Below are 27,835 nucleotides of genomic sequence, written 5' to 3'. Positions count from 1 at the left end.
CTTATCCAGTCAGCTACTCTGTGTCTTTTTATTGGAGCATTCAAACCATTCACATTTAAGGTGATAATTGATAGGTACTTATTTATTGCCATTTTTGTTTAGTGTGGTTATATTTTTCTTCCGATTTCTTCTACTAATTACAGTAGTCCTTTTAGCATATCTTGCAGTGCTGCTTTGGTGTTAATATATACCCTTAGCTTTTTTTTTTTTTTTTGTCTGGAAAGCTCTTTATTTGACCTTCTATTTTGAATGATAGCCTTGCTGGATAGAGTGGTCTTTGTTTTAGATCCTTGTTTTTCATGACCTTGATTACTTCATGCCACTCTCTTCTGGCCTGTAGTGTTTCTGTTGAGAAGTCAGCTGAGAGCCTTATGGAGTTTCCTTTGTAAGTAACCTGTTGCTTATCTCTTGCTGCCTTTAAGATTCTTTCTTAGTCTTTAATTTTTGGCATTTTAATTACTACGTGTCTTGGTGTGGGCCTGTTTGAGTTCTTCTTACTTGGGTCTCTCTGTGCTTCGTGAACTTGAATGCCTTCACCAAGTTAGAAAAGTTTTCTGTCACTATTTCTTCAAATATATTTTCTAATCCTTGTCCATTTTCTTCCCCTTCGGTGACTCCTATGATACAAATGTTATTATGTTTCCTGTTGTCCCACAGTTCTCTTAAGCTGTCTTCCTGTTTTTTCCTTTACTTTTTCTGATTGGTTGATTTTTTTCTACCCTGTCTTCTAATTCACTGATCCAGTCCTCAGCTTCCTCTACTCTGCTGGTTAGTCCTTCCAATGTGTTCTTAATTTCTTCTATGTCATTCTTCATTTCCACTTGGTTGGTTTTCAACCTTTCTATATCTTTACTCATGGTGCTGATGTCCTTACTCATGCTGTTAGGCTTCCTCAAGATCATGGCTTTGAACTCTACCTCTGATAATTTGTTTAGCTGTGTTTCATTTATCTTATCTTTGATAGAGATCTCTTGTTCTTTCATTTGGGATTTGTTTCTTTGTTTAAATATTTTGACTATCTCAGGGTTTTGGAGCCTGCCAAATTTTCCCTGTGACTGTTGGTGTTCTACTGGGTTTGGATGAGCCTGGGTGGGCCCACGTTAAACACCACTGTCAAGTCTTACTTTCTTGGGTAGATTTACAAACCCAGGAGAGGTTTGTTTATCCTCTAGCTTTTTCCTGGAGGCTAGTGGTCTCAGTTACTCAGTGCCTTGGAATGTAGCCCTGGTGGTCTGCATAAAAGGATTTACAGAGGGTGGAATAGATGCTGGTTGTTAATGAGCCTCAATTCATTTCTTTGCCTCACCTGGGACAGACTGAATCTCTGAGGATTTGCTGCTGCTTTTCCCCACAGCTCTAGGAAGGAGCATACTGGCCACCGTCCTCTGTGGCTACAACTCAACAAAAACTCTGAGTGCCCTCCAAATCCCGGGTGTCCCCACAGAGTTTTAGCTCCGTCTGCCCTCCCTCTGCCGGAGTGGCTGTGGCTATTTTAGCCCTCTGTCCCAGCTCTCTGTGCTGTGGAGTGGGCTCGGTCTTTATTCCCCATGGGCGCTGCTCACAGCTAAGACTGCTGCTGTTCGTGGGCTCCCAGACCATCACCCTCTCGCACCTCTGCAGATCTTACCAGTGTCCCTGGTTATATGGTCCTGTCCTGCTCCTTTTCTGTTGCTTTTTTTCCTGAGGATTTGTGTTTATTTTAGGTGTAATTCCTGTTTGGTCCTTGGAGATCATCTGTGTAGCTTCCATTTACTCTGCCTCCATTTTTCACATTTTCTATGCCTATCTTGTGCGCAGCTGGGTCACACAGGCCTCTTTGGTGCCCCCGCACCCTGCATCTTCTGTGGGTAACTAGATGGTGCCGTCACTTTGGGGACCCTGCTCTAGCCCTATGTTATGTGCTGCTGGGTTGCACAGTCCTCTCTAGTGCTTCAGCACCCTGCTGGTCCAGCAGGTAACTAGATGTCACAGATCCTGCTGGGTCACACAGGCCTGTCTGGTGTTTCAGCACCCCACTGTTCTTGTGGGTAACTAGATCGCAGAGTCCCTGCTGTGTTGCACAGGCCTCTCCTGTGACCCCACACTCTGCAGGTCTAGTGGGCAGGTAGCTGGATTGCACCAGATCCTCTTGGGCTCTGGCTTCCCACTGCTCTTGTGGGCTACTGGGTCACAGAGGCCTCTCTGGTGCCCCAGGTCCTGCAGCTGGTAGCTGGGGAGTGCTGCTGCCCCTTGGGGCTCAACCCCTGCTCAGCTTTTGCTGTAGTTTTTCAGGATGGTTCTCAGCTGCTGGTTGTGCTTCTGTTGCCTGGAGATGGATGTCTGCTCCTCAGCCTCTGATGCTGGGGATATATCTTGACTCTGATTGGGCTGCTACGGTGGGGGATGGTGCTGGGCTCCAGGTTGTCCATGGCTTCCACGACCGGCACCTTGGCAGTTCCACTACTGTGCACTGGTTTGTGTTCACACAGAGTGTCCACTGGTCTGATGGTGCCAGGTGTGCTGGTGGGCTCACATTGGTGGGCCCTAGCCGCTCCCACTGCCTCCTCCCAGGGAAGATCCAGGATCTTCCAAACTGGTGGGACCGCCCTGTGGTGCAGGGAGAAGTGCCCTGACGGGCCACTTACCGAGGTAGCAGGCTGCTTCCTGTCCATAGTATAGGAACCTTCTGCTCCAAGTCTCTGCACTCCTCGGGGTTGGTCATCCACCTTGAAGTCCACTCACACTCTCTCACACACTCGCTCACTCTCTCACACACTCACCCTCCCTCTGGTCCTGCCCGCTGCCATCTTCCTGCATTTTCTTGCTAACCCACTGCACTATGACTGTGTGTGATAAACTGCTATTATATTATTCTGCTGTTCTTTGTAGTTATTTATTATAACAGTTAGCCTATATCCTGACAGAGAATAGTTCCAAACAATATTGTGTAGTTTATATCCATTGTTCAGTACAGGTTGGGTGAGAGAAGCATAGTTTGTATTTATGCAATATGAATTAGTTTAGAATAATCTAAATGTGTAAAAATAAAAAAGTCATTTAATGCTTTATTAAAACCTAGAATTGGCTAAATTGATAGGTTAGTTTAGTATTACGTGATAGGTAAAACCTGAGAAACAGAAAGGAATTTTATTAATTTCTATGACAGTACATCAGGTGTTCCTCTTTTGTAGTTACAATAGAAGGTTCATACCTCATGTATAAACATATGATCATATAGTTGTTTGAGACTTTCCTAATGAATTAAAAATTAAAATAGTAAATACCTTATATTAAGTTACTTATACTCACTTGTATTAAGAAGTAGCAATACTTTCATACAGAGGAACTCTTCTTGGCTAACTTGAAGCTTCACAAACTCCTGTGGAATCTGCCACATGGTAAGGCATAATGAATAAAATGACAATTCCTTCATCCGCTGTCTTCCATCACACACAACGCCCAGAAGAAAAAGCAATAGAAAAAAACAAACACCACACACAGTATGTTAGCCAATTCATATCATTTATCATGGAATATGACATTTAGTAATTACCTTACATATTATTGAAAACTACTTTTCATAAATAAATTCAGTATTTATTTGGAATCTTATCCAAATTTTTTTGCAATGCTGAATTTTGAGGTTAAGAAATTTTAAAGGTAGAAAATCACATGAAATACATGTTGACCAAGGTCAACATTTCTCTTTTTGGTCATCACAGTTTAGAAACTTAAACCAAGAAGTTGTAGGAGTAAAAAATGTGGAGCTAAGGAATGCTCAGGAAATAAATTATTTACTGATGGTTATTTTTTTCTGTGAAAAAAATATATAAAATTTTGTGTCCAATCCAATAGGAGAAAGGGTTTGCTTCACAAAAACTGGAGTAGAGAACCGTGCAGTGTCTTCAGGTCAGAGCACTTAGTGTACAACAGTTATACCATGAACAATTCTAGGGGAAGTGTATGGTGAGAAAGAAAAGAGAACATTAGGAAGAATTAAATAACTGACCAAGTCAAACACTAATTCTGAGGGTGGAGGACATTTAAAAAAATTTTCTTTATTGACTTTAGAGAGAGAAGAAGGGAGAAGGAGAGAGAGATAGAAACACTGGTGAGAGAGAATATCAACTGGCCATCCCCTGCATGCCCCCAACTGGGGATCGGGCCCACAACCTGGGCATGTGCCAGACTGGGAATTGAACTGGTGACCTCTTAGTGCATGGGTCCATGCTCAACCACTGAGCCACACAGCCAGGCAAGGGTGGAGGACATTTTTGAAAACTATTTTCTCAACCACGTACTGTTTTATAATATTCACGTTAGTCAAATAAAACTAACAGAAATAATGAAAAGAAAACTAGATGTTGACTCAGAAGAGTAAAGATTAATCTCGAATGTCACTGAGATTCTTTGGCACGTTAGGCAATTCTTCTGAGCCTCAGCTTCCTGAGATGTAAAATGAAAGATATTGACTCCTTATCAATTTCAAGGGATTATAGGATGAAATGGATTAAAATATACAAAACTTATCTATAAACTGTAAAGATTTATACAAGTGTAAGTTAATGTTATATAATTCTGAGTCAGCATTCACCATTAAAGCAGTATAAATATTTCTATGAATAGATTCTTATTTAAAGGTGATATGCAGAAAAATAATTACAGTAATTTAAATATAACCAAGCAAATTGAAATATTTATCTTTCAATTTTTTTCTTCTTATTTATTTATTTAAATCCCCACACAAGGATATGGTTATTGATTTTTGAGAGAAAGGAAGGGAGAAAGAGAGAAAAAGAAAGAGAAGAACACTGATGTGTGATGTGAGAGAGTATTGACTGGTTGTCTTCTGCATGTGCCCCGACCGCCACTGAACCCACATCCTAGGTATGTACACTGACTGGGAATCAAACCCACAACCTTTCAGTATACAGGACAGTGCTACAAGCAACTGAGCCAACCTGGTTAGGGCTATATTTCAATTTTTAAAATAAATTCCCAGTATGGTTTTTACTGTAAAGAGAGATGTCTTTACTTTTTTATAAGTCAATATTTTCAAGCCAATTATTTATAATTTATTTCATTATATTCTTTAGTACCAGGGCATGAACTTTTAATTTGCTAAATAAACATTTAATTTGTCTTTAAGTATATTTCTTGATACATTCTTGAAGTTTAAAAAAAAATTGGATTTTTAACAACTATTATACGTGGAATAAAAGGAAAACTCTCTAAATATCAAATTAACTGATAAAATGATATACTTTTATTAATATTGTCAAGCTGTAACTGATATGAGATAATATCAATTGATATGAGGTAATTCTGAGAAACCTTTCAGGAAACTATTATTTAGCGCACTAAATATACGACTATCTATTTAAATGTAATTTTCAAGATTATCCTACATATACACTTAGGATAATAAGCACAACAAAAGTCGAGTTACTACTTACTCATTTAATATTAGATCAGGTGCAAAATACAGCATCTTCCCACTGACATGTTTATAGGATCTCCACCCTAGTCCAAACACCATTAAGCTCATCCAAGAATATTGTATGAGAGTTATCTGGTCATCAATATGTAAGTTTCTAAAACCTACAAAACAAATTAAAAAATAAAATGAACAAAAATAACTTGTGTTGAAAATTTTAAAAATAAATGTAAGTAGAGTAATATAATATTTTTAATTTCACGACACTTTACATTAAACATCAGAAAATATTAATAAATAATAGACCCTAGAAAATTTTAAAGGAGCAGTAATTTTGAAAAGCATTAAAACTAGTCACTGTGATCAAGTGTTTCTGGGAACTCACTAGCTGAATCAGTTGTCAATCATGCACTCAAGCAACACTCTTATTGAGAACCCTTTGTGTATTGGGCATTAAAATGCTGGGGTTACAGCAATGGATAAGATATGACCCTTGCCCTTACAGGAATCTCGTAAGTCGATAGGAGAAACAAGCTCATAAGTGCAATGATAGAGAAGATTAGAGGGAGTATACCAGGCAATTGGAAAATCAGGAAAAATGTACTACAAGAGAAATAGATAATGCTCAGAAGGAATATAATCATTTTGTTGAGGAAACTCAAATTTTAAGACTTATCCATAAACTGGTAGGAATAGAGAAGACAGAGTCATCAAAGAAATATTTCAAAAGTAAAATAAATTTGGTAAATAATTGTATGTAGGTAAGAGAAGAAAGTTGCAAATAGATTTTTCAGTATTTTATCTGAATGATGGGTGGTGGTAACAGCATTAATGTGATAAAATAAAGAAGGAGAAGCAGGCTAGAGAAAAAAATAGTAAGTTTTGGTTATGTTTACGGGACCTCTGAAATATCCAGATAGTTAGACATATTAATTAGAATAATCGAGAAATATCTGAGCTAGAAATACAAATTTTGAAATTATTTGTATTTGAGTGTAGCTAAAACAATGAGAGTGAATGAAATCTTTTATTATAGATATAGAGAAAAACAAATGCTTTAGAACATGAATCACTTTCCACAGAGCTATTTAATCTATTCCCCCTAAGAATCTATTGAAGTCCACCTACAAGTGAAACCAAAGCAAACTTAATTTCTTAGATCTCAACAGCAAAAGACATTTATTTATTTGCTGATTCTGTTAATCATTTCAAGGTCGGTGGCAGAAAAGGTTATCTTCTCTCCATATACTCCAGAAAGTCCCGTCTTCATGTGAATAATAGGAATGCATACTTTTCATATTTATGTTATATACCAACAAATACATATTTGTCAAATATATGTGTCCTGAATATATTTCATACATGTTATTAGAGCTATATAATAAATTATGCAGTCTCATAGCAACTTAAGTTCAATTAATTGGATGCATTAAAACAATACATTTTCACTATCATTTCTGATACATATTTATTCTCTGTGCCTTTCTTAGTCAATGTTATATCTTTCTATAGAAAGCATTATATAAAATTAATATTTGATTTACTATGCTATATTTTTTTTAAAAATGTTCTCTTTATTGATTTTAGAGAGAGGAAAGGAGAAAGAGAGATAGAAACATCAATGACAGAGAACATAGATTGACCGCCTCCTGCATGCCCCCCACTGGAGATTGGGACCACAACAACCTGGGCATGTGCCCTGACCGGGAATAGAACCAGCGACCAGTGTATGGGTCGATGCTCAACCAGTGAGCTACACTGGCCATGCTGTTACAGTTTTTTATTCTAGGACTTTGTTATATGTTAATCTCTGAGTAGTTTTAAAAATCTGACAAAATTATATAAGTTAATTAATTCATTTGTTCTTTAAAAAAAACCAAAAACAGATTTCGCTTATATTTACATATTTGCATTTATTTCACCCCTTGTTTTTTATTACTTTCTTTTGCATTCTGGGATTATTAAGAACTATATATTATGAAACACTTTTATTATATTATAAAAGGCAAATCTTGCTGAACTTAAAGCTTATGGAATTACCAATATTTGTAACACTCTTTCCATTGAACAGACTAACATACAACTCAGAAAGTTGCCTTATTTACTCCACCTTTCAGGGAGCTTATCTGTGATAAATGCACAATGTTAAATTGACTTGAACATGCCTGGGCCAGAAGTGCAATTTTTTTCCTAATTAACATCGCTCATCACTGTATACTGAAACAAAGAAGGGACACTGAGATGAAATTCCTACTGATGATAACAACCAGGTAAATTCAGTACATTTGAGATGATGACCAAAATGAAAACCTTCACATAGAGAAGTGATGGATGATCTCTAATTGTGTTTAACAAGTTGTAAAGAAAAATACCCTCTCCTTTCATATGACTTGACCTGATAATTTTTGACAAAAACCCTGTTACAGGCTGTCCAATTCTTAATACTTCAAAACAAACAAACAAAAAATTTAAAAGACTACAGTAGAAACATGGCCTGTATGACCTTCTAGGTTCTCCTATCTTCCAGAGTTCTTATAAAATATGTAGGTTTTGCTTCTGTAGAAACTGTTATGTATTGAAATAGTAAATCTACAACAAAGACAGAGCATTAAATATCTCAGCACCTTCTAACACAAAGTATGAACTTTGAGGAGCACAATAAAGCTTCAGCACAAGTATAATCACCAATATATATTTGATGACTTATTAAGATAAGAACAAAGACTTGATATTTAATGGTCCAAGGAAGCATAGTTCTTTTAATGTCAAAGTCATTATTTAAATTTGAATAAGTAACTGATTTGGGAAGAAGCATTATGTTTGAAACTAGGCATAAAGATCGGAAAGATGCTGTTTCTGTCTTTAACACTGGTGAGAGAGACAAAAGGTAGAACATAATTATGCTCAGAGTGACAGTGGTGTGGTTGACAAAGGCAAGGTTGATGTGGGAGAGTAAGGGGCCTTTTACTCAGTCTGGGAAGACTCAGGGAAATCATCTAGGGAAATAACTGGTGATTAGAATCCTGAAGGCAAATTAGGGACCAGCCAGGGGAAAATGTACGAGAAGGAAAGGGCCTACAGGTAGGGAGAACAATATGGGAAAAGAAAGCAGGAAACCGAGCAAAGAACATTGTGGGGACCGAACCTTAAAGTTGTTTGAAGAGGAAGAGTGAGAGATAACATTGCAAATTCTGGAGCCAGATCACAGACGGGCCTTGGAAGATAAGGCTAAGAATTTTAAACTTTGTTCTGAAAAAGAAAGGGAATAATATAATTAATTATAATTGTTTTAAAAAGATTATTTTGGAGGCAGAATAGAGGATTGTTTAGAGACAGTGTAAAACTGTGGTACTAGACTCAGAGTGGGGTGGGGTACAGCAGAAATCTAGGAAAATATTATGAAGACCTAAACTACGTCAGGTCAGTAGCAGTAGAAGTAGCATGTTTAATTAATTATATATTTAATAAGTAGAGATGACAAAATTTGATAACTCATTGGACAGGAGATGATGAAGAAAAGCTGAGGATTATATCCTAGAGTCTATCTCAGGTGCCATTTCAAGATACAGAAAATGGTTTTAGATTCATGGAATAGGTTTATGCTGACTTGAAAGTTCATTCAAGTGGGAATGTACAATAAGTGGTGGAAAGACATGGTCTGGGTTCATAATATGTATTTAGGAGTCATTAGAATACAATGGTTGTTGAAGACAGACTATGAATGAATTCATTTGGACTGTGTAGACTGTGTAGAGACTGTTGTGAATGGAAGAATAAACCTACAAAGGAAACAGAAAATATGTAAATTGAGAGACACATATCTTCCTCAAAGGGAAGCTATGAATGCCAAAGGAAGAGTTTCAGCAAGAAAATATTTTTGTCAATGGCCTTAGGGGCATGTGAAACATGGTAAGGACTGATAGCATTTATCTGGCTTAGTAAATAATTTTGTTAACATTGGCAAAAATAATTTCAGTGGAATAAGATGCTATAGAAATCATTTTTAAGTCTTCATAAAGAATTATTAAAGCCTAACTTTACTCTTAATAGGCTAATCTCATTTCTTTCCTATCACTTTTTTGGTGGGGGAAGTAATTTGATTTATTAATTTTATTTGGGAAGAAAGGGAAAAAAAACGCTTTGTCACATATGCAATGGCTGTCATTGACTCAAAATATATTTTCGCATGCTTCAAAGGCAGAAAATGAGTCAAAGTACTGATTCAGTCTTCTGCTACTGATGATTGCAAGTGGTCTGGCTAAAACCAAGAAGTATTTATTAAAAAATGCAATGCTTAAAAATGACAAAGCATTGACCTATATAGATTTTTTCATCAAACAAATAGAAGAATCAAGACAAATTTATAAAAAGAAAAAGTTTTCACATCAACTCTGCTATAATACATTGATATACAGCATGAAAAATAATTAAAGTTGGAACTAATTTGGGAATGAGTACTTACTAATCTAACTTCAAAACCTTCCCTGGCTTGTAAGACTCTGCTTGATTACTCTATAATTTGTGGCTCTAAATTTACTTTATGTTACTCTCTCCAATATAAATTTATTGTCAGTGGTGTTTTTAATGCTTGAGTGATGAAACTCCTGGAGGCTAGTACTTATTGTAGTAGTGTTCAGGAAACCTTATGCATAAATATATTTTCTCAATCAGTAGCTATTTTAAAATACAGTATTTTTCATGTTACTAAGGAACCCTCATACTTGAAAAACTTGAGAACCATTATTATGTTGGTTATTAATTATTCACCAAACATAACTAATGTTTTCCTTATTTTACATCAACAGCCACACTATTCTTTCTATCTGGAATGTTTTCCCTTCTTATCATGAGTTATCAAAGTCTCATTTCTAACTGAAGATGCAATTTAACTGACACCTTGTCTCAAACCTTCTCTAGTCACTGAAGCCAAAAATATTCTTCTGTCCCCATTTCCTTTGTATCTTACGTCACTTTCATTACACTTGTTTGGGTATCTTATCTATCCCACTGGATTGAAAGTTCCTTGACAGAAAGAAGGTGCCTTGTTCATTTTTAAAATTTTGCAAATATTGTGTTGCTTCACTCTCCAAATATGAAAGTATTACCCATTGAAGTTAAGGCAAAAAGTCTATGTAAAACCACTCATGTATAAATGCAATTTGTCAAATACAATGTTTCCTCACAGGTCATTTGTATATGTGCTGTTATGAGGATAAAACATTTTTCAAGTCTGCATTAAACAATGACAAGAGAAAAATTCTGAAATGTCCTAAATTAAATTACAGTGGACCAGAGAGTGAGAGACAAGAGTAATAAACTAATTAGTAACTACAGGCCAAATAACAGATTGCTCACATTCCTGAATATATGTTGGAGCTTTGAATAAATTCTCAGGTGGCTATTTAAAAAGAAAGGGCATCACCCTGGCTCGTTTTCTTATGGTTAGAGCATCGGCCCTCGGACCGAAAAGTCGCAGGTTCAATTCCCATGAAGGACATGTACCACCACGGTTGCAGTTCGGTTTCCGGCCCTGATCAGGGTAACAACCAATTGATGTGTCTCTCTCACATTGATATATAGATGTCTGTCTCTCTCTCTCCTACTCTGTCTGAAGATAAATGGAAAAATATCCTCAGGTGAGGATTAAAAAAAGAAAAAAAAAAAAAAAAAGGACATCTGTAATACTTTCAACAATTAAAAGTAAATAAATAAAATAAAATGAAGTAGCTAGACAACATCTCATCCTGCTTATGCAATGAATTTCAGGACTGTTGCACACAACTAATCCAAAGTAGTAAATATCTCTTCCTTATGGACGTGCACCTATCCTAGAACTGACCCCACTCCAAGTTTTCCCTCCCTCCCCCTTATCTGTTGCCAGTATAAATTTTTTTCAAAAAAAACTTACAATTTTTTTCCTTAAAACATATGTATAGGGAGAGAAAAAATGGCAGCGGAGTGAATGGAGCTACACAGACCATCTCCCAGGACCAAACTGGAATTACAACGAAAATAAAGACAAATCATCAGGAAGGGGCAACCGAAAAGCAGCTTGGAGGACCCCATAACCAGGGACACTGACTCAGTCCTGGTAGGCTTGCAAAGATGCAAAAGGGGGCCGGGAGCCCACGGTCCGCAGCGGCCTGGGCTGGGACCAGCGGACTCGGCTGGGACCAGGGGACTTGGCTGGAAGCTGTGCCCTGGGCTGGGTCCTGTGGCCTCGGCTGGGTCTTGCAACCTCAGCTGGGTGCTACGCCCTCGGCTAGTGCCGCAGCCTCGGCCACCTTTAGCTCGGAGCAGGGCCATTGGGTTAAAGTCCCAGGTGGCTCCACGACGCAGAGCCTGGACAGAGGCTAAATTGGCAGCAGCCACTCACCCTGGGCTCCGGCAGAGGGAAAGCAGACTGGACTGAAACTGTGTGGGGACACTCGGGATTTGGAGGGTGCTCAGAGCTTTTGCTGAGTGCAGCCACACAGGACTGTGGTCATCTTACTCCTTCCCAGGGCCCTGGAGAGAGGTGGCGGCCCCTCCCTCGGAGATTCAACCCCACCTGGTGGCCATTGAAATGCTAATTGAGGCCCATTAACAACCAGCATCTGCCCCACCCTCGGGAAATCCTCTTACACTGAGCACCTGAGGGAGTTTTTCAGTCAACTCAGAAACCAGGGTTCTTCAGCTGAGCTAATAGCCTCCAGGCAAAAAAGCTAGAGGATAACTACTGTTCCCTGGGCTAGCAACTCTAACCAGGAAAGTAAAACTTGACAGTGGTGTTTAAAGTGGGTCCTCCCTGCCTCATCCAAACCCAGGAGAGGGAGCCACAAACAGCAGAGCACCAACACCCACAGGGAAAATTTGGCAGACTACAAAGCCCACTGTGATAGCCAAAATGGTGAAAAACAGAAACAAAAGCCAAATGAAAGAACAAGAGACCTCTACCGAAGATAAGATAAATGAGGTGCAGTTAAGCAAGTTAACAGAACTAGAATTCAGAGCCATGATCTTGAGGAAGCTCAACAGCATGTGTAAGGACATGAGCACCATGAGTAAAGACATAGAAATGTTGAAAAACATAATGTATAGAAGAGCCAATCCACTTTAGGATGGTGGACATGTCTTCTCCATCCAGCCCTGTCACTGGTGGTTTAGAGAAGGACCTGGTCCTTTTCTGGCTAGCATTGGCTAAATAAACCCTTTCTTTTTCCTAAAAGAAAAGAAACCATTTTTTTTTGGAATGCTTTTGACTGTGAAAGTTCTTTTGTTTGTTTAACATTAGAAACAAAGATATCTCTAAAATATTATGAGAGAGATGTTAGATAAGCTGTAATTATTATAACAGGTCCATAAAAACAGAAAAGCTAGACCGAAAAAAAAGGGGAAGTCTTGACCTGGCAACAAGAATCTTCTCAGGGTCTTCTGATATAGGTTTTGGGGCCCTCGTGTGTTGTGCTGCCACCTTTGTTATGATATCATTCTAAATCTGATCTTAATCTGACTTCCCAAATACATTTTCCTGTTATGAAAGGCTGACCTGAATATCTAACCATTTTTCTAACAATATCTTTTTTTTGCACTTTAAACAAAGTGAACTGACATTCTGGTGTGTTAGTGAACTTCATTTAACAAAAGTCCATCTTTCATAGTGCAATAACGTGAGTGAATGGAGATTCAAACAGTAAAGGTGGCAGAGTAGTTCAACTCTGAATTCACCTTCTCACAAACATCAAAAATTACAACTAAATTATGAAACACCCATCACTAAGAACCTCCCTAAAAATAGATCAACGGAATTCCCATAACTAAGAATATAAAGAAGAAGCCACACCAAAATGGATAGGAGGGCCCTGGCTGGTGTAGCTCAGTTGGTTGGAGCTTCCACCCTTATACCAACGGTTGTAGATTCAATTCCTGGTCAGGGTACATACCCCGGTTGGTATGCATGGGGGAAGCAAGCAATTGATATTTCTTTCTCTCCCTTCCCCTCTGTCTAAAATCAGTAAAACATATCCTAGGGTGAAGATTTTTAAAAAGATGGATAGGAGGAGCAGAGACGTGGTATGAACAAATCCTACACACATGGTGTGACAATAAATGGGTGGAATAGCTCGGCTATATAGGTCCACCCAAGAAACAACAGGTCCAAGCACCATTCTGGGTTTTCCAGCCTGGAGCACCTGTGTTAGGACGAGAAGTTCCATAATATCTGGCTTTGAAAACCAGCTGGGATTATACCCCAGAGAGACAAAAAGCTGAAGGAGATTGAGATGCTGCTGTTAAAGGATTCACACACTTAGTCATTCTCTCCAAGTTCCAGGGCAGGGGCAGCAGTTTAAGAAGCACCTGGGTCCTATAGGATACATTAAATTGGCTAACTTTAAGGTGAGGACTGGAGGGGAGAATCAGAACTCTCAGGAGACAGGAGCACTGGCAGGCACCATTGCGCTTTTGTTGAGCTATCTTCCCACTCATCTGGCTCTGTGAAGGCCGGTGCAAAATTTGTCACTGTCCATTAACCTAACACCAGTTGCCCAGCCCACACCATTTTCCCAGCTCTGGCATCTCCCTGAGAAACTTCCTTACTCAACCCGCTCACCCAGTTGGAACCTCTTATTGCAACTCCCAGATCCTCCCACATGAGTGGTGGCTGGCCTAAGCTCTTGCTACAGACACCCTCAAAGTTCTGAAAACCCCACAAAATTGGCAGCCAGCCTCAGAAAGCACTGCAGACTCTCCCAAAAGCCCACAAACTTTACACTGTAGTAACTGAGCTCAACTTGTAACATAGTTTCCACCAAGTGCCCCCAAGCCTAACATAAGCAGCAGCCAGTCTTGGCTTTCAAGGTAGCTCCAACTAAGCAGTACCAAGCCTGGTTAAAGTGGCTGCCAGATTTGGCTCATAACTTCTCCCAAGTTGCTTCAAGGCTGGCACAATCAGTGACCAACTCCAGATCACATTGTAGCTCCTACCAAAGAGCAATACCAGCAGCTGACCTCAATTCCCACAAGAGCCCCTGACAAGAGACTCCAGACCCTACACAACCAGCAGCTGACTTTTGACTGCACCAGAACCCCACCCAAGCAACTTCACAACTAATATACACAAATAGCAGCCATGGATGGCAGTAGAGCACTGCTAAAGTGACTCTCATCCCTTGGAATCCGCTCCCTCGAGATAGCTCATCCAATGTAGTCACAGCCAGCCCTCACAGACAGGTGGCCTGAGGGTCAATTCCACTCACTGGTGTTCTAGCAGCAGTTAAGCCCAATTATAACAGGAGGACACACACAACCCACATAGGAAACACACCTTGAGCACCTGGCTCAGGTGACTGGGTATTGTACTATTATCGGCCCCATAGGACACCTTGTGTATAAGACCATTCTTTCAAGCCAGGGAGATGTAGCACACCTAACTAATACATAAAAATAACTACACAGTAAAATTAATACAATAAATACTGACATAGACAACTCAAAGAAAATAATAATAACTACACAGAACCAGCCAAAATGGGAGCCAAACATGTTCTAAATGAAAGAATAAGACCCAACTCTACCAAAAAAGACCACCACTGCCAACAACGACAAAAAAACTAAACAAAATGGACATGAGCAATATACATGGTAAAGAATTCAAAACATTGGTAATAAAGATCCTCAAAGCACTCAAGAAAAGAGATAAACTCAGTGAGAACTGCAACAAAGAGACAGAGACTATAAAAAGAAGAGCCAATTAGAAATGGAAAATAAGCTGATGAACAAAATAGACCCAGAGACATAGAAAGGAGTATGGTTCAGACTGGCAAACCTCAAAGGAGTGGGGCAAGGGAGAGGGTGAGGTAAACCAAAGAACTTATATACAAATATGCATAACCAATGGACATAGACAACAATGCTGGGGAGCAATCAGAAGGTGGGTATCTAGGGAGGAAAAAAGAGAAACATCTGTAACAAAAATTGCAAAAAATAAATAGAAATAAAAAATACAGTAACAAAATTGAAAGATACAGTAGAGGGAATAGATAACGATTAGATGAAGCAGAAGATTAAATCAGCAATCTAGATGACAAGGCATCTTAGGTAAACAACCAATTAAAAATAGCAAAAAAAAAAAAGGATATTAAAGGGACCTCTGGCACAACGTCAAGTTACCAACACTCACATCACAGGGGTCTGAGAAGAAGAGAGAAAGGTATTGGAACCTATTTGAAGCAAGGATGACTGAAAACTTCCCTAACCCAGTGAACAAAATAGACATACAAATCCATGAAGTGCTGAGAGTTCCAAACAAGATGAACCCAAAGAGGCCCATACCAAGACACATTATAATTAAAATGCAATGTTAAAGACTAAGAAAGAATCATAAAAGAAGCAAGATAAAAGCAGCTAGTTAGATGCATGGGAGCCCCCATAAGACTATTTGAAGCCTGTTTTCAACAGAAACTTTGAAAGCCAGAAAGGATTGGCATTATATATCCAAAGTCATGAATGGAAAAAATCTATAACCAAGAATACTCTGTGCAGCAAGGTTATCATTTAAACTTTAAGGAGAGATAAAGAGTTTCCCAGAAAAACAAAAGGTAAAGGAGTATGTAACAAGGAAAGCAGAATTGCAAGAAATGTTAAAGGGACTCCAAGTAGAAAATAAAGGCCAAAACTGAAACGAAAAACACAGAAAAGCAGAAATCTCACTGAAAATGGCAAACACTTAGTGAAAGTACTGTATCAATAAGTTATAAAAGCTAATGAGAAGTTTAAAAGATAAAAATAGTAAGATCAGCCCTGGCCGGTGTGGCTCAGGGTTTGGAGCATCAGCCTGTGGACCAAAGGGTCATGGGTTTGATTCCTTGTCAAAGGCATGTACCTGGGTACCTGGATTGTAGGTTCAATCCCTGGCTCTGGTTGGAGCATGAGCAGAATGCAACCAATCAATGTGTCTCTCTCACATCAATGTTTCTCCCCCCCACTCTCTCTTCTCCTCTTCCTTCTCTCCCTTCCACTTTCTCTAAAATCAATGAGAAAAATATCCTTGAGTGAGGGTTAAAGAAAAAAAAGTAAGATCATGTATAAATGCAATAATAAATGAAGGGATACACACATACAAAAGAGGTATAAAATGATGACAAAAACATTCTTGTGGGGGGGGGTGTGACTAAAATATGTAGTGATTTCAGAACACATTCAATCTTAAGTAATCATCAACTTAAAATAGACTGCTATAAGTATAGGGTGGTCTATATGAAGTGCATGACAGTCATAAACTAAAAACCTATACTAGATGTACAAAAAACAAAGAGAAAGAAATCCAAGTGTAAACTGCACAAAGTCATCAAATTACAAGAGAACAAGAGGAGAAGAAAGTAACCAAGAAGAACCACAAAGAAAACTAGAACACAATTAATAAAATGGCAATAACTGTATACCTGTCTTATTATTAACTAATAATTACTTACATGTAAATGGATTAAACTATCCAAATCAAAGGCATAGGGTAGCTTATGATATAAAAAACAGCACACCAGCCCTGGCTGGTTTAGCTCAGTGGTTAGAGCGTTGACATGTGGACCAAAGAGCCCCAGGTTCGGTTCCCACTAAGGGCACGTACCTTGGTTACAGTTTGTCCTTGGCCCTGATTGGGTTGTGTGGGTGGCAGCCACTCGATGTGTCTCTCTCACATCGATGTTTCTTAAAAACAAAACAAAACAAAGAAAACCAGCACCCCATATGTTGTCTAAATGACTCACTTCAGATTGAAAGACTTTCACATAAATAGAAATGAAACAAAAGCTGGGGTAGCAATACTTAAACAAAACAGAGTTTAAAACAAAGTCTGTAACAAGAGACAAAAAAAGGACATTACATTATGATAAAGGAATCAACCCAACAAAAGATATAATTCTTGTAAACATCTATATGCACCCAACATAGGACCACTTAAATACATAAAGCAAATACTATGTTAATGTTTTCAGACATAAAGAGATTGACATTAATACAATAATAGGAGGGGACTTTAACACCACACTTACATCAATGGATAGATCATTCAGACAGAAAATCAACAAAGAAACTGCATCCTAAAGACACATTAGATCAGATGACTTAGACACCTATAGAACATTCCACCCCAAAACAGTTGAATATACATTCTTTGAAAGTGTACATGAAACATTTTCCAGGATAGAACACATGATAGACCATAAAACAAGTTCCAATAATTTTAAAAAGACTGAAATCATATTAAGTATCTTCTCTGATCACAATAGTAGATATCAATTACTAGAAGAAAACTCGAAAAACACAACCACATGGAGGCTAAACAACATGCTCCTGAACAATGAATGAATTAATGAACAGGTGAAGGAGGACTTAAAAATATATCTTGAAAGAAATGAGAATGGAAACACAATAATGAAATGTATGAGACACAGCAAAAGCAATCTAAGAGGGAAATTTATAGCAATTTAGGCCTATCTCAAGAAACACAAAAAAATCTCAAATAATCTAACCTTATACCTAAAGGAACTAACTAAAGAACCAACAAACAAATCTCAAAGTGAATAGAATAAAGGAAATAATAAAGACTAGAGCTGAACCTCTCTTTCTCAGCCAGTGGTTGCCAGAAACTCACTGAAGTGGATGATAAACGCAAACTTCATACATCTAATGAGAAGTGTATGGCTACAGAACTTGCTGCTGACACCTTAGGTAAAGAATGAAAGGGCTGTGTGGTTTGAATCAGTGGTGGGAATGACAAACAAGGTATCTCCATGGAGCAGGGCATCTTGACCCATGGCTGTGTCCACCTGCTTCTGAGTAAGGGACATTCCTGTTATAGACCAAGGAGGACTGGAGAGAGAAATTGCAAATCTGTTCGGAGTTGCATTGTGGATGCCAATCTCAGTGTTCTCAAGTTGGTCATTTTAAGAAAAAAGGGGGAAAGATATTCCTGGTCTCACTGATACTACTGTAACTAGTTGCCTGGGTTCCAAAAGAACTAGAAGAATCTGCAAACTTTTCAGTCTCTCAAAAAAAGATGATGATATCTGCCAATATGTTGTGAAAAAGTCTCTAAACAAAGAAACCTAGGACTAAGGCACCCAAGATTCAGTGTCTTGTTACTCCACGTGTCTTGCAACACAAACATCAGCGCATTGCTCTGAAGAAACAATGTACTAATAAAAATATGGAAGAGGCTGCAGAATATGCTAAACTTTGGCTAAGAGGATGAAGTAGGCCAAAGAAAAAATGCCAGAAACAGATTGCCAAGAGACATAGGCTGTCCTCTCTGAGAGCTTCTACCTCTAAGTCTGAGTCCAGTCAAAAATGAGATTTTCTAAGAGTAACAAATAAATAAGAACAAACATCAAATCTCCAAACAACAACAACAAAAACCCCCAAAACAAAACAGAATTGATAAACCTTTAGCCAGACTCATAAAGAGAAATAGAGTCATATATATATATATGTGTGTATACACATGTGTGTATATATACACATATATATGTATGTGTGTGTATATATATACATGTATATACATATATATGTATATATATACATATATATGTCAGAGATATAGGATAAGTGACTACTGATGTCACAGAAATAGAATGGATTATAGAAAAATACCATAACAAATATATACCAAACTGGACAACCTGGAAGAAATGGATAAATTCCTAGAATGATAAAATCTTTAAGACTGAATCAGGAAGAAACAGAAAATCTGAACAGACCAATTATTAATAATGAAATTGAATCAGTAATAAAAAACCTCCAACAAACAAAAGTCCTAGACCATATGACTTCCCAGGTAAATTTTTCCAAAGATGCAAAAAAAGAATTAATATCTACCTTTTTGAACTATTCCAAAAAATTGAAGAGGAAAGAAGGCTCTCACACTCATTTTACAATTCCAGCATTACCTTGATACCAAAACTAGATCAAAACATTACAAAAAATGTATCTATATTTTTGATGAACATAGATGCAAAAGCAAATGCAGCAATATATGAAAAATATCATGCATCAAGATCAAGTGGGATTTATTCCAGAATGCAAGGTTGGTTCAATATCCACAAATTAACATAATTCACCACATAAACAAAAAGATTAAAAGCATATGATTATATCAATAGATACAGAAAAAGCATTTGACAAAATTCAACTCTATGATAAAAAACAATCAGCCAAGTGGGAATAAAGAAAATATACCTCAACATAATAAAGGCCATGTATGACAAAGCCACAATTAACATGATACTTGACAGTGAAAAGCTAAAAGCTTTTTCTTTAAGATTCGGAAATAGATAATTATGCCCACTCTCAGCATTTTTAATCAACATAATATTGGTCTTCTAGCTACACTATCAGAAAGGAAAAGAAATAAAAGGCATCAGATTAAAAAGGAATAGGTAACCCTGGCTGGTGTGGCTCAGTTGGTTAAGGCCTATGCACCTTTTGATTCCTGGTTAGGGCACACACCTGGGTTGCAGGCTCCATCCCTGGTAGGGGGCATGCAGGAGGCAGCCAATCAGTTTCTCTCATCAGTGTTTTTTTCTCTCTCTCCCTCTCCTTTTCTCTCTCTCTCTTTCTAAAATCAATAAAAACATAACTTTTTAAAAATCTATAAAAAAAAAAAGAGTAGGTAAAACAGTCACTATTTTCAGCTGATGTGATACTATATACATATTTTTAAAATCCTAAAAAACTCCACAAAAAACTATTACAACTAATAAATAAATTCAGTAAAATACAGGATAACTAATATTCAGAAATTGGTTGTCTTTACACAAGAAAATTGAACTATCAGAAAAAAAATTAATGAAAATATTATTTATAATTGCCTTATAAAAAATAAAATACCTAGGAAAAAATTTAATAAATAGGATTATCATATGACCCAGCAATTCCATAATACTGTGTTCACTGGAGTACTATTTACAATAGCCAAGATATTGAAGTAACTTAGGTGTCCACCGATAGATGACTGGATAAAGAAAATGTGGCACATATTTACAATGAAATACTACTCAGCCATAAGAAAAGATGAAATACTGTCATTTGTGGCAAAATGGATATATAGACCTAGGGGGTATTATGTTAAGTCAAATAAGTCAGCAGAAAAAGACAAATACTTACATATGGAACCTAAAAAACAAAATAAATGAACAAACAAAACAAAAATAAACTCGTCGATGCAGAGAACTGATAGTTGCCAGGTAGGAGGGTGTGGGGGGATGCTGAAAAATTTGAAAGAGATTAAGAAGTACAAACTTCCAGTTACAAAACTAGTGAAGGGATGTAAAGTACAGCATAGGAAATATAGTCAATAATACTGTAACAACTGTATGGTGCCAGATGGGTACTAGACGTATTGTGTGATCAGTCTGTAAGTTGCAAAAAGGTCTAATCACTATATTGTACACCTGAATTTAATATAACATTGTACATCAACTACCATTAAAAAATAAAAGAAAAAATGTGAATTACTGGATAAAATAAATTTCTCTTACATGCAAAACTGATGACCAGATGCTAGGAAGTGCTCTATCAAAATACATGAGCACAGCCCTGGCCAATTTGGCTCAGCGGTTAGAGCATTGGCCTTCGGTCCAGGGAGAACCAGGTTCGGTTCCCGCTAAGGGCATGTACCTCGGTTGCAGTTTGTCCCCAGCCCTGGTTGGGTTGTGCGGGTGGCAGCCACTCGATGTGTCCCTTTCACGTCGATATTTCTCTCTCTCTTTCTCTTCCTCTCTCTCCCTCCCACTCTATCTGAACAAAAAATGGAAAAATGTCCTCAGGTCCTCACAAAAAAACAACAAAACAAAATACATGAGCACAGGCTTCCGGATTCTCTTTCTAACACCACTGTTTAATTGTTAGGTCTTGCACACAGCAGGTATGCAATAAATGCTTACTGAGTGAATCAAGTGAAAAAAAAAGCTGTACTCTGGTTTAAAGTCAACTGAAAAGTTTTGAGTAGCTAATGATATCATATTACTTTACATATATAAGTCGATCCAGTCCTTTCACTCTGGTTTATTAACCATTTTCATCATTCATTCATTTGAGTTACTCCCAGAACGCAAGCTGTGCAAATATTGTAAAAAAAAAAAACCATGTAGTATACAATACTTGAACAATCTTAATGCTTTCCTTATTGTACAGTTAATGAAAACAGTAACAATATATGTAATATGGGTGATGCCATCATTTCTATTTACTTACACATGAATTCTATTTTGTGACATTAAAAAGTTGCCACCAAATTCAATGAATAAATTTTCTTTCACTCTTTTTGAGGGTGTGCAGAGGTTAAAAATATTGTCAGATAACAAGAGTTTTAACTTCAAAAACTCAGTTAGCTTTTATCCAAAGTGAGTAAAAATTATCTTTTAAATTACAGCTGGTTATTTTCTTTGCTGATAGCAGAATCTTCTTAAACAGTAAAGAACCTCTAAAATATCAACAAAAAAAATATAAACTATATTAACAAAAACCAAAGAAATCTCCTTTCCTAAATAAAAGAAAAACTGAGAAAAGTTAAACATACATTTCAACACTCAATTTTAAACAAAAAAGTGAATTCTATTATATTTTTATGTAATAAAGATCTATAAAATCTGAGAACTACTTTACTGTAAGTCTTAAATATTTAGAACTTTACTAATAGAAAAAAAAATACCTGTCCAAGGCCTTTCAGCAAGACTGAAGCTAATAAGACTTCTATATCTCCATTAGAAGTGAATTTTATTAACTTTTATTCAACAACCAGGAATCTGTTTTATTTTATTTTCCTTGTAACCTTGAATTTTCAATAACAATTCATCTATTATATGTCCACCTTTTCAGGTAGAGTAATAACAGAAATATATTAAGACAAATTGGGAAGAAATTATATTTTTAAAAGCTACTGAATTTACTTGGAGACTCAAACAAATGACATAATATGTTTAATTCTTGAACAGGTATTAGAACAATAATTAGCCCCAAGTAGTATTAGGATATTATTGGTGTAAAGAGAATGTAATTTTGAAAAAGTTCTATTTCTAATTATGGGAGTAACACCTCCAGAAGCAATTGCTACCTACGTATTCACCTGGCTCTGCAGGCTAAGATTTTGCCGAGAGCTGCATACTTGTAATTCTTTCAACCTCTTAGCTCCTGTAAAGTGGTGTCGAGGGAGCAAAAATAGCAGGCAATCCTTTCATGATGATACGATTTAAATTCCAATTGTCACCTCCTTTGTCTGGGTATAAATTAGGAAAAATAATGAGTGGAGGTTCATTTCTGTCAAATTTATTTATTTATATTTAAGAATTTTGTTTCTTGGTTGCCTATAGTTACCCTGCTATACTCTGCAGACTATGATTTCTTATATAATAGATCTGTTCAGTTTTATGTTGAACCAATTAAGCCTGAACAAATTAGGGTTTAGAATGAACTAGACATTTTAAAGAAGATGGTCAATTTGTCTTTCTCTGTACTACTCCTGTTTACATTATAGTTAATCTACCGTACAGACTTATTTTATTTAACAATCAACTAATATAGCACATATAGTAAAATCTTTATTCCTTGCTACTATTTACAGATGGTTTTTACCTGGCAGTGATTTAGACCACTTGACTACTGAGAGAAGTTGTCTCTCGCCTAGTTGATTAAGACTTGTCAGCAAAGAACTGGAAGTATCAGGTTTGGAGTTGTCATGTCCTGCGTAGACCATGTCCGGTTCAATGCTCATTAGCAGGTTGATCAGCGAGGGGACCAATTGTAAGTCTTGACTTGGTGAAAAACTGATTCTCTGGCTCAGGGCTTGGCTTTCATTTGGAATGCCCACCGGCTGTGGGAGAGCGACAGCATCTAGTGCTCTCATAACTCTGACTTTATTGAACTTTTTAAACTTTCGACCTACAGGGAAGAAAAAAAAGTTAATGTAAATACATACCAACTGAATCTTCCCACAGAGTATTATTATTATTTTTTAAAGTATGTTCTATTGATTTTTAGAGAGGTAGGGAGAGGGAGAGAGAGAGAGATAGAAACATTGATGAGAGAGAAACATCGATCAGCTGCCTCTGGCACAACCCCTAGCAGCAATCAAGCCTGAAACCAGGCACGTGCCCTGACTGGGAATTGAACCAGTGATCTCTTGGTGCATGGGTTGATACTCCACCACTGAGACACACTGGCTGTGTGACTATTATTTTTCTTAAATCTTAGAATCAAAACTTTATAGGTTTTGGCATCAATCTAATAAAATAAAATTGAGTAAGGAAACATGTTAGGTCTTAGAATGAGATTAAAGAATTAATTATACCAGCATTAATTGGGTTAGTGCAGTGTAGGTAATTACAACAGTATTCAGTAGAGGGTTATGGAGTTTTGCAGCAAGAAACATATATGAAGAGACAAATAGCTTTTAGCAGAGACTAAGCTCAATATTGGTTAATATTCTGGCAGCACTGCCTCCCAAAAGCTAATGCTACAGACTACATAAGTTGAAACAGTCTTTAGCAGATGTTGAATCTTCTTCTGAGCTTTATTCCTTTAAGGACCTATGAAAAGATATGCATATACATGTGCAAGCCCTACAAAATCTTGTATACAATCTTAGGTGGGTTTTTAGATTCCTTGAAATGCTTTGAAATCAATATAGGAACTATTATAAAATCTAAGGTCCCCAAATTAAGCATATCTTTTCTAAATTAAGGAAAAAGATAGTCTACATCTCGTTGATGAGGCCACATTTGTATTTATAGACAATTTCTAGAATTTCTACTTTGATGAATTGGGATGTGTTAGAAAGAAAAAAAGTCTGATGGTGAGATGAATATAAAATCTGTGTCATGCCCTGGCCGGTTTGGCTCAGAGGTTAGAGCATCGGCCCACAGTCCAAAGAGTCATGGGTTTAATTCAGATCAAGGGCATGTACCTCAGTTGCAGTTCGGTCCCTGGCCCTGGTCAGGGTGATGCAGGAAGCAACCAATCAATGTGTCTCTCTTACATCAATGTTTCTCTCTCTCTCTCTCTCTCTTTCTCTTCTCTTTCTCTCTCTGTGCCTCCCACTCTTACCTGAAAATAAATGAAAAAATATCATTTGGTAGGGATTTTAAAAAATTAAAAAATAAAATCTGTATCATGAAGACTGTTTGCAGGAGACCAGAATGTTCAGCTGGGCTGGTCCTGGTTCACAGGTGCCTTGGGGTGAATTAGAGAAAGTTCTGGTGAGCAGAAGACAGGCTGGTCAGCCCCAACCTGCTCTATGCCAGGCATGGTCTGCTTAACAGTATGAAGGGGCTGTGCTTGTTATCCAGGAAAAAGTGGTAAGAGAGGCATGATAGTGGTTTGCAATGATCTAAACAGAGGCTGTTATGATAGCTCTGATGCCTGATCTGACCCACAGACATATTTTGTTTGACTCATACAATGCTTTCTAAAGTTATGGAAACATCACTGAATTGGTTAGATGGCAATAATCTGTTAGTGCTGAATTGCATCTGCTGCTTTTGAATGGCATATGGACACTCCAATATGCCCCAGTTCCTACCACAAACTGGTCAGTTGGCCATTGGTCAGTTTTCTTCAGTCTTGCTACTCTACACAGTTATGTTACCTGCCTAGTCTCTCTAAGCATGTGCCTTTGTGATTTCTGAGCTCAGGTATCTCTGTAAAGAAAAGGATTACACTTGCTCCAAAGTTCCCAAGGATTTGAGCTAGAACTTGTAGGTGACAGGAAAACAAATGCCAGGGTCAATATATAAAAAATGATTCAGAACTGTTGACAGAGATCAGTGGGACTCCCTGGGGAAAGAATGAATCACTAGAGGGAAGGAAAGTAACATTTGGAGTGTATGAGGATTTTAGAGAAATAAAAGCTGCTAGATCAGGGCAAATAAAAAGTTTAAGTAACTATTTTTACTTTGTCTAGATCCTCTACTATAAAAGATTAATTATATCTAATAAATTTCCAGACAGAATTGGAAAAATAAACAAAGTAACATTTATGGAGCACCTACTATATGCCGAGAATTTTATATTTGTATCATTTAGCCTCACAATAGCATTGAAAGGTAGGTGTTGTTAGCTCTATTTGTAGACTGAGAAAATGAAGAGTAGACAAAATGGCATGTTCAGTGTTAGATTACAGAGCTTCGAGTTTCAGGAAGTTAGTTCATTTGTGGGGATTCTAGAAAAGAGGTATAGGCAAGAATATAAGAGTTGAACTAAATGGTTTTTAAGGCTTTTCCAATCCTAAAATATTATGATTAACAAAAAATATGACATACACCTACCCCCTCCCTTTCTCTTCAATAACTCTAACATGATTTTCCTTCCAATTTACTTTAACCTCCTTTCTCTTTTTCACATCCTTTCAGTTCTACGTTTATCAGGATTTGACAACACTATGAAATCCTGGAATCTCTTTGAAACCTAGAGCAAGTAAGTGTTTTATATTTTGATCAGACTTTAGAGAGTTTTATACCCAAAATAAATTCCAAGGCAATTTCCTATTGTGCTGACTACATAAAGTGTAGCCTGAATAAATATAGCAATTATTCACATTTGTGCTTATGATCTAGTCTTTTCATGATTACCAGTGAAAAGGAAGGAGAATACATGATAAAAGCAAGGTTGAAAGGTGAATTAATATTGAACTAGGTCATTTATATATCTGTCTTATGTAATATAACTTGCAGCCTAACCCTTTGAAATAAATATTACCATTTCCAGTTTAGAGATGAGGAATAGGTCTATAGAGGCTAAATAACTGGCCAAGTTGGTAAAGCTAATAAATGCCAGAACAGAGATGTTGATCAAAGGTTATCTTCCTTCTTTTATTTTTCTTTCTATCACTCACAAAACATTTATTGAGCAGTTTATGTGTGAGGCACAGTTTAAGGTTCTGAAACTTCATGGGTGAACAGTCAGACAAGGTACAGGCTTTCATGGAGCTTATATTCTAGAAGGAAGATGGAGAGGACCCATAAAAAAAAAAAAAAAAGAAAAGAAAGGGTAAAATAATACCAAATAATGATATGTATTGTGAGTAAAATGTGCTTAAATTAATGTGCTAGTGATTTGAGGGAATGGGGCAAAATTAAATAGTATGTTAAGGAAAAAAACTATGGTCTTCCCAGTAGACCATACTGGTGGCCCTTCAAATAGCCTTCATTTCTCCAAATTTTCAGGCTATTCATTCTTTCAGAGCTAATCAAGACATGTAAGACAAAGGAGAACTTTGCACACTAGGAGAATTATGTTAAACATAAAAAAAGTATTATTTTTTATTGAATTAATTTATTTTTGTTACAGATGTTTCTCCTTTTCCCCTCATTGACACCCTTCTTCTGATCCAGCCCCCATCCCCCACTATTGTTGTCTATGTCCATTGGTTATGCATATATGCATATAAGTTATAGGGTTTATCTCTTCTCCCCCACCCCTCCTCTGAGGTTTGTCAGTCTGATTTCTACTTCTATGTCTTTGGGTCTATTTTGTTTATCAACTTATTTTGTTCATTATATTCCACAAATAAGTGAGATCATGTGACGTCAGTCTTTCTCTGATCTTATTTTGCTTATCATAATCCTCTTCAGTACCCTCCATGTCATCTCAAAGGATAAGAAATCTTTCTTTCTTAGAGCTGTCTAGTATTCCATTGTGTATATGTACCACAGCTTTTTTTATCTACTCACCTATTGATGGTTACTTGGGCTGTTTCCAGATCTTAGCAATTGTAAATAGTGCTGCTATGAACATAGAGGCACATACATTCTTTCTGATCAGTGTTCCAGGCTTCTTAGGATATATTCCTAGAAGTGAAATCACTGGATCAAATGGGAGTTCTATTTTTAATTTTTTGAGGAAACACATTTTTTTCCATAGTGGCTGCACCAGTCTGCAGTTCCATCAGCAGTGTACTAGAGCCCCTTTTCACCACATCCTTGCCAGCACTTGTTGTGTGATGATTTGTTGATGGCAGCCATTCTGGCAGATGTGAGGTGATATCTCATAGTTGTTTTAATTTACATCTCTCTGATGGTTACTGACGTTGAGCATTTTTTCATATGTCTCTTGGCCATTTGTATGTCCTGTTTGGAGAGGTGTCTATTTAGGTCCTCTGCCCATTTTTAAATTGGATTATTTGTCTTCTTTTGTTGAATTGTATGAGTACTCTACATATTTTGTAAATTAACCCCTTGTCTGATGTATCATTGGCAATTACACTCTCCCATAATATAGTGGGTTCCCTTTTCATTTTGATGGTTGTTTCTTTTGCTGTGCAGAAGCTTTTTAGATTGATGTAGTCCCATGTATTAATTTTTTCCTTTGTTTCTCTTGCCTTAGGCATTGTATCAGTGAAAATTCAGCTGTGTGTGTGATGTCTAAAATTTTGTTCCCTATGTTTTCTTCTAA

The 27,835-nt window shown here is 37.2% G+C and overlaps 1 protein-coding gene across 2 annotated transcripts in view; it reads right to left on the bottom strand.

The window, feature by feature from the left end:
* PGR (progesterone receptor) overlaps positions 1–27,835 on the bottom strand; it is a 100,452-nt gene that overhangs the window by 18,261 nt on the left and 54,356 nt on the right. Inside the window, exons 4-6 of one of the 2 annotated variants that reach the window (XM_036258753.1) lie at positions 23,021–23,326; positions 5,436–5,580; positions 3,289–3,419 (exon numbers count right to left, since the gene is read on the bottom strand). In XM_036258753.1, the coding sequence (XP_036114646.1) occupies positions 3,289–3,419; positions 5,436–5,580; positions 23,021–23,326 (582 nt within the window). The remainder of the gene's footprint in view (positions 1–3,288; positions 3,420–5,435; positions 5,581–23,020; positions 23,327–27,835) is intronic. The other variant, XM_036258754.1, reaches the window with a different exon arrangement.

This window comes from Molossus molossus, unplaced genomic scaffold, assembly GCF_014108415.1.
Source record: "Molossus molossus isolate mMolMol1 unplaced genomic scaffold, mMolMol1.p scaffold_m16_p_13, whole genome shotgun sequence".
Taxonomy (NCBI): Eukaryota; Metazoa; Chordata; class Mammalia; order Chiroptera; family Molossidae; genus Molossus; species Molossus molossus.
The sequence above is the reverse complement of the archived record's forward strand: the minus strand, read 5'-3'. Positions and strand labels throughout refer to the sequence as shown.